This window comes from Chiloscyllium punctatum, chromosome 26 (assembly GCF_047496795.1).
Source record: "Chiloscyllium punctatum isolate Juve2018m chromosome 26, sChiPun1.3, whole genome shotgun sequence".
NCBI lineage: Eukaryota > Metazoa > Chordata > Chondrichthyes > Orectolobiformes > Hemiscylliidae > Chiloscyllium > Chiloscyllium punctatum.
The window spans coordinates 14169887-14178249 of NC_092764.1; the positions used below are offsets into that span (position 1 = coordinate 14169887).

General features: G+C 44.6%; 1 protein-coding gene across 1 annotated transcript in view; it reads left to right on the forward strand.

Moving 5' to 3' along the window:
• Positions 1–6221, forward strand: part of vat1l (vesicle amine transport 1-like) — a 200269-nt gene extending 194048 nt beyond the window's left edge. The window contains exon 9 of the mRNA XM_072595859.1: positions 5400–6221. Coding sequence (XP_072451960.1) covers positions 5400–5498 — 99 coding nt within the window. The 3' untranslated portion in view covers positions 5499–6221. The remainder of the gene's footprint in view (positions 1–5399) is intronic.
• Positions 6222–8363: the final 2142 nt, after the last annotated feature.

Consider the following 8363-nt stretch of genomic DNA (forward strand, 5'->3'; position numbering starts at 1 on the left):
ATAAGCCTACCATGGGGAACCTTATCAAATGCCTTACTAAAATCCATGTACACTACATCCACTGCTCTACCCTCATCCACATGCTTGGTCACCTCCTCGAAGAATTCAATAAGACTTGTAAGGCAAGACCTACCCTTCACAAATCCGTGCTGGCTGTCCCTAATCAAGCAGTGCCGTTCCAGATACTCGTAAATCCTATCCCTCAGTACCCTTTCCATTACTTTGCCTACCACAGAAGTAAGACTAACTGGCCTGTAATTCCCGGGGTTATCCCTATTCCCTTTTTTGAACAGGGGCACAACATTCGCTACTCTCCAGTCCCCTGGTACCACCCCCGTTGCCAGTGAAGACGAGAAGATCATTGCCAACGGTACTGCAATTTCCTCTCTTGCTTCCCACATAATCCTAGGATATATCCCGTCAGGCCCGGGGGACTTGTCTATCCTCAAGTTGTTCAAAATGTCCAACACATCTTCCTTCCTAACAGATATCTCTTCTAGCTTATCAGTCCGTTTCACACTCTCCTCTTCAACAATACAGTCCCTCTCGTTCGTAAATACTGAAGAGAAGTACTTGTTCAAGACCTCTCCTATCTCTTCCGACTCAATACACAGTCTCCCACCACTGTCCTTGATCGGACCTACCCTCGTTCTCGTCATTCTCAGGTTTCTCACATACGCATAGAATGCCTTGGGGTTATCCTTGATCCTATCCGCCAGGGATTTTTCATGCCCTCTCTTAGCTCTCCTAATCCCTTTCTTCAGGTCCCTTCTGGCTATCCTGTATCCCTCCACTGCTCTGTCTGAACCTTGTTTCCTCAACCTTATGTAAGCCTCCTTCTTCCTCTTTACTAGACATTCAACCTCCCTCGTCAACCAAGGCTCCCTCACACGACCATTTCTTTCCTGCCTGATCGGTACATACATATCAAGGACACGTCGTATCTGCTCCTTGAAAAAGTCCCACATTTCCACCACATCCTTCCCTGACAGCCTATGCTCCCAACGTATGCTCCTCAAATCCTGTCTTACAGCATCGTAATTTCCCTTCCCCCAATTGTAAAAACTTCCTTGTTGTGTGCACCTATCCCTCTCCATAACCAAGGTGAAAGTGACAGAATTGTGGTCGCCATCACCAAAATGTTCACCCACTAACAAGCCCACCACTTGTCCCGGTTCGTTACCGAGTACCAAATCCAATATGGCCTCCCCTCTGGTTGGACAATCTACATACTGCGTTAGAAAAGCTTCCTGGACACACTGCACAAACACCGCCCCATCCAATCTACTTGATCTAAAGAGCTTCCAATCAATATTTGGGAAGTTGAAGTCGCCCATGACTACGACCCTGTGGCTTCTGCACCTTTCCAAAATCTGTTTCCCAATCTGTTTCTCCACATCTTTGCTGCTATTGGGGGGCCTATAATAAACACCCAACAAGGTGACTGCACCTTTCCTATTTCTGACTTCAGCCCATACTACCTCCAGAGGCAGATCTCCCTCAAACTTCCTTTCTGCAGCCGTTATACCATTTCTAATTAGCAATGCCACCCCCCCTCCTTTTTTACCACCCTCCCTAGTTTGCACATTCTCCCCTTGTCTGCGTGGGTTTCCTCCGGGTGCTCCGGTTTCCTCCCACAGTCCAAAAATGTGCAGGTCAGGTGAATTGGCCATGCTAAATTGCCTATAGTGGTAGGTGCAGGGGTAAACGTAGGGGAATGGGTCTGGGTGGGTACGCTTCAGCGGGTCGGTGTGGACTTGTTGGGTCAAAGGGCCTGTTTCCACACTGTAAGTAATGAAACATCAATCAAAGCTAATACCCTCCAAACCAGACAACACCCTGGTAAGCCATTCTGTATTCACTTCAAAGCCTCCACATCCTTCTGGTGGTGTGGTGACAATATTCCAAATGTGGCCTTACTAAAGTGCTATACAGCTGTAACATGACTTGCCAACTTTTGTACTATATGCCCCAACTGATGAAGGCAAGAAGCTATATACCTTTTTGACTACCTTATCCACCTGGGTTGCCACTTTTGGGAAGCTGTGGACCTCTACTCCAGATGTCTTTGTATGTTGAAATGGGTTCTGCCTTTTATTGTGCACATCCCTCCAGCAATAGATCTTTCAGAATGCAACACCTCTCATTTGCCCAGATTAAACTCCATCCATTTCTCCACCCAAGTCTCCAGCCAATCTCTATCCTGCTGCAGATTGCTCATCCGGCCACCTACATTCTCCACCAAATCATTTTTATATGTTACTCACAACAGGGATCCCAGCAGTGATCCATGTAGAACAACACTGGTCACAGATCTCCAATCTGAAAAACACCCTTCCACTGCTACTCTGTCTTCTATGACAAAGCCAATTCTGTATCCATCTTTTCAGCTCATTGTGGATCACATGTACTTCACCTTCTGTATCAGTCTGCAATGAGGGACCTTGTCAAAGGCCTTGCTAAAGTCCCAATAGGCAACATCTACTGCCCTTCTCTCATTAATCATCTTTGTCGCTTCCTCTAAAAACTTAAACAAGTTGGTGAGACACAAAACCATACTGCCTATTGCTAATTCCATATTTTTCAAAATGTGAGTAAATCCTATTCCTAAGAATCTTCTCTAATCGTTTCGCTATCACTGATATGAGGTTCACTGGCCTGTAATTTCCAGGATTATCCATGTTGCCCTTCTTAAACAGAGGAACAATGTTGGCTATTCTCCGTTCCTCTGGGACCTCTCCAAAGAGGATACAAATATTTTATGCAATGCCCCAGCAGTTTTCTCATCTGCCTCCCGCAGCAATCTGGGATAGATCTATTCAGGTCCTGGGGACGTGTCTACCTTAATGCTTTTCAAAACACCCAGCGCTTTCCTCCTTTAGACATTGACATACCCTAGAATATCAACAAACCCCTCCCAAGACTTACAGTCCACCATGTCCTTCTCCTTTGTGAACTATTTGTGAAGGACTTCATCTGCTTCCTCCAGCTCCAAGCATGAATTCCACCCTTTGTCTTTGAGTGGACCTAGCCTTTTCCGAGTTAGCCTCTTGTTCCTTATATGTGTATAAAATTGCATTTAGGATTTTCTTTAATCCTGTTTGCCAAAGACATTTTGGCCCTCCTAATTCCCCTGACCTCTCTCTTGCTATATTTGTATTCTTTGAGGGTTCTGTGGTCTTCAATTTTCTAAACGTTACATATGACTCCTTTTCTTTCTGCCTAAGCTCTCAATTTCTCTTGACATCCTACATTCCCAAGACTTGCCATCCTTGTCCTTCATTTTCACAGGCATATACTGGCTCGGAACTCTAATCAACTGGCTTTTAAAAGATTACCTACATGCCAGATGTGGATTTATTCAAATAGCTACCCCAAACTACATTCTCCAGTTCCTGCCAAGTATTGTGGTTTTTAGCTTTCCCCCAGTTTGGTACTTTCATCCAAGGACTATTCTTATCCTTATCTAGAACTACCTTAAAACTTACAGAATTATGGTCACTGTTCTCGAAATGCTCCCCCACTGAAACTTTGATCACCTGGTAAGCTTTTCCTCAGAACCAGGGCTCGTACGGCCCTTTCCTGAATTGGACTATTTAGACATCATTTTAAGAAAAGTACAGTCTGGGGTTGTAATCTTGGGATTACTTCCTGTGCCACATGCCAGTAAGGGTTAGGAATAGGAGGAGAATGCACTTAAATACGCAGCTAAAGAGCTGGTGTAGGAGGGTGAGCTTCAGTATCTGGATCATTAGGATATCTTCCAAGGCAGTTGAGACCTGTACAAGGATGATTAGATTAGATTCCCTACAGTATGGAAACAGGCCCTTCAGCTCAACAAGTCCACAGTGATCCACAGAAGAGCAACCCACACCCAGACCCATTCCCGCACCATATATTTACCCCTGACTAATGTACCTAAATGCACTAAATGGCAATCTAGGAACAGCACGGTGGCTCAGTGGTTAGCACTGCTACCTCACAGCCCCAGGGATTGAGGTTCGATTCCAGCCTTGGGCGACTGTCTGTGTGGAGTTTGCACATTCTCCCCGTGTCTGCGTGGATTTCCTCCGGTTGCTCCGGTTTCCTCCCACAGTCCAAAGATGTGCAGATCAGGTGATATGGCCATTGTGTTAAGTGTATTCATCAGAGGGAAATGGGTCTGGGTGGGTTACTCTTCGGAGGGTCAGAGTGGACCTGTTGGGCCGAAGGGCCTGTATCCACAATCTAATCTAATCTTTAGCATGGCCAATTCACCTGACCTGCACATCTTTGGATTGTGGTAGGAAACCCAAGCTGTGAGGCAGCAGTGCTAACCACTGAGCCACCATGCTGCCTGTATGGGTTGTACCTAAACTGAAAGGCAGCAATATCCTGGTAGGGAGGTTTGCTCGTGCCACACAGAAGAATTTAAACTAGTGTGGGTGGGGGGAATAGAAGCCAGAGAAGTAAGTCAGCAAGTGAAATGATCGAGGAGTCAGAGATGGAGGCCAGGAAGACTATGAGGAAGAACTGACAGGGAGAGACTATCAATCCTGATGGTCTGAGCTGTATTTGTTTTTAAAGTGAGGAGAATGACAGATGAACTTAGAGCTTGGGTGAATACATATAACTATGATGTTGTAGCTGTTGCAGAGAATTGGTTGAGAGCGGGACAAGACTGGCAGCTCAACGTTCTTGGATTTAGATGTTTCAAGTGAGATAGAGAAGGATGAAAAGGAGGTGGGGGAGTCGGGCTACTAATAAGGGAGGAGACCTTGGAGGGACTGTCCAGCGAGGCCAGATGGGGAAAACTCAGGAATAGGGAGGGTACAATCACTGAGATGGGATTGCACTACAGTCCTCCCAACAGTGATAGAGAAACAGATCTGCAGAGAGATTATGGTTGATGTGGTGGGTGATTTTAACATCCCACATGTTGACTGGGACTTTGTTAGTGCCAGGGGCTTGGATGGAGGAGAATTTGTTAGGTGTGTCCAGAACGGTATTTATTTAAATAAAACCTGATGTTTACACGTTTTTATACATAGCTTTGCAATTCTGTGGTGCAACATTTAATGATTGATAAATTTCTCCACTACCATCCCCAACCTTACCTAGACTTGCATCTTTCAAGTAACGTGTCTTCCATATTCTTCCTACCAAAGTGTACGACCAGTCTCTGTTGAGTTCAATGCCGTGACTCAGATACAATGAGTAGCAGCACGTTTGGTTTCGAATTGGGGTCAGATGTTAGTGATAGCCCCATTCACAATGGTTTCTGAGAATGTTCTCTCACCTCGAAATGTATGTAAATATGTCGGGTGACTAACACAGCCTTCATTTATGGTACTTGGTCTCATTTGTAAACCATTAAAAACTACTGCACACAGAGTCATTGATCTCTTCATTGCTTCCAGATGGCAAATGACAGCACAGAGACCAGTGAAGCAGGCGAGGAGGAGGAAGATCATGAGGGAGACAATGGAAATAAGGAGCGCATGCCCTTTATCCAATAGCTGCCTTGGCCAGTGGAGAGAAAAGAAGTTTAAACAAAAACCTACCTGTTTGAATTTTCTCTTTGTTAGTCGCTGGAGCCAAGAACAATTTGAGGAGGTGTCCCTGGTGCGCAAGTGAACAAATGCTGTTGTACTGTGTGTATTTGTGTCTGTCTGCAGTCAGCCAAGCTACAAGCTGTTTGAATCTTAGTGACCTGAACTGCTAAAGTGCCATATCCTTTTCAGTGCAGTATTATGAGCAACATTCTGTGTAAAGATCAATTGAGGAAGAGATTCATTGTGTTATTGCTTCTTCTTATATTTAAAGTGGGCACAGTTCTGTCTTCTGTGAACTTCTTGCAATTTTTAGTATGTACCATTCAAGTATTTTATTTTCTCTCTGTATTGATTTCTTGTGCATGGTTCTGTTAATCTGTTAGTGCCTGTATTTATTCTGTTATACATCACTGACCAGCGACCATTCAACACGTGAACGTTAAGTATTCAAAGACATGCATCTTTCACCAGTACAAGTGACAGGTACTGCTTCTGAACTTACCTTACTGAGAAAACGAAAAATGCATAGACCTATTTATCAGCTCAAAAGCCTAAATGATGTGAATGGAGATCTCAATTTGTTTACTTGTTGCATTGGTTGCATTAGTGCTTTTGTTATTTTGTGCCTATCAAATAATGTTTACATAAAAAAAATTTTAAAAATAAAAAAAAACAATTAGCAATTGATTACTTTGTCAAGTGTCTATTTAATGTTTCAGAACAGGAAGACTAATGAACAAGATTTGAAGTGCAGGAAAGGACTGGATGGATGATGTTTTAGGCCTGTCCCAGACATTAGCCAGAATTGTTGGGATGCAGACCTTCGCTGCTTTGGGGGAAGGTCCAATCAAATCAGTCAGGCAAATGAAAGCCAGCCATAGGCCTCCACAGAATCAGGACCCTAGCTGGAAGTCCCTTGCATTTGTGGCTCAGTAGCACCACTGGGTAGCCATGACTGCTACCAGAGAAAAAAAATGAAGTGCCCCCAGGAAAGGGCTTCATCATGGCAAGATTAGTTTTGTAGGGTGAAAGTCACGGGGAGTGGGGGAGCGGGGTTGCCTATGGAATCATAGAATCCCTACAGTATGGAAACAGGTTATTTGGCCCAACAAGTCCACACCAACTGTCCAAAGAATATCCCATCCAGACCCATTCCTATACATTACCCCTGACTAATGCATCTAGCCTACACATCCCTGAATACCATAGGCAATTTAGCATGGCCAATTCACCTAACCTGCACATCTTTGGACTGTGGAAGGAAACCAGAGCACCTGGAGGAAACACATGCAGACTCGGGGAGAATGTGCAAACTCCACACAGTCACCTGAGGTAGAATTGAACCCAGGTCCCTGGCTCTGTGAGGCAGCTTTGTTAACCACTGAACCACCGTGCCACTCTAACATTCAACAAGAATGGAAGAGGCAAGTTTCAAATGAACCTCCACTCCCTAGCTTCCCCATGCCATGTTCCTCAATCATTTGTTTTGAGTGCTTTTTGACATAAGGCTCCCGCAAGAGCTATACAGGTTTGTTTATCATGCTCGCTTACACTGATTGACTCAGCAACTCTGGGTTTTGTAACAAAGACACCAGGATGAGGCACTTAGGAGGTCACTAAATGCCCACTTCAGGGAACTCAATTGGACTTAATTGGGATAGAAGCAGTTGTGAGTTCCCATCTACTACTATCCAAAATGCCCTCCCCACCACCAAAGAAGCAGCCATGAGAGAGGGCAGAAGATTCCATCTCATACAAATCTTCAATAGGATTTAAGAAAAACTGATGAGATGGGCAGACAAAGGACAGATGGAAAGACTAAAATGCATTTTAATGGCTGAGAGAATTATGAAAATTGAAGGTAAAGTTGGGATATCTGGTTGGCATGGATGAGTTGGACCGAAGGGTCTGTTTCCATGCTGTACATCTCTATGACTCTAGGATTCAGCTATATAGAGGATGCAGGAGGAGAGGCACCTGAGGGTCTATGTGCACAAATGGGTTAAAGGTGACAGAGCAAGTTGAATAACCGATGGGTTACATACTTTTTGTATAGAGGCAGAGAATACAAAAGCAAGGAAATTATCCTGAACAAAAACAGAAATTGCTGGAAAAGCTCAGCAGATCTGGCAGCATCTCTGAAGAGAAATCAAAGTTAACATTTCAAGGCCAGTGACCCTTCCTCAGAACTGATGGCAGCTAGGAAAAAGTTGTGTTTTATTCAGAAGATAAGGTGAGGGGGCAATGGGTAATGAATAAATAATAGGTGGGGATAGAGCCCAAAGAGAGAGAAGAACAGATGGACAAAGGAGTGGATAATAATCTGGCTAGGAGGGTGAATAGCTATTAATGGGGACTGCTGGTGGCTAACAATGGGTTGTATGGATTAGCAGATTGTGTGATCACAAGACCTGGTGTGTGGGGATGGGGGCCAGGGCATTGGAGAGGTCAAGCCTTAAAGTTATTGAACTTAATGTTGAGTCTGGCGGGCTATAGGGTAGTGGCAAATGAGATGTCCTTCTTTCAGCTTGTGCTGAGCTTTGCTGGAGCACTGCAGCAAGCCTGAGACAGAGTTATTGGCCAGGGAACAGGATGATGTGTTAAAGTGGCAGGCAACTGGAAGCTCAGGGTCTTTTTTGTGGGCAGAACAGAGGTGTTCTGCAAACTGGTCACCCAGCATACACTTTGTTTCCCAAATGTAGAGGAGACCACATTGTGAGCAACAAATTCAGTAGACTAGATTGTGCAAAGTGCAGATAAAGCATTGCTTCACTTGGAAGGTACATTTGGGCTCTTGGATACTGAGGATGGAGGAGTTAAGTAGACAAC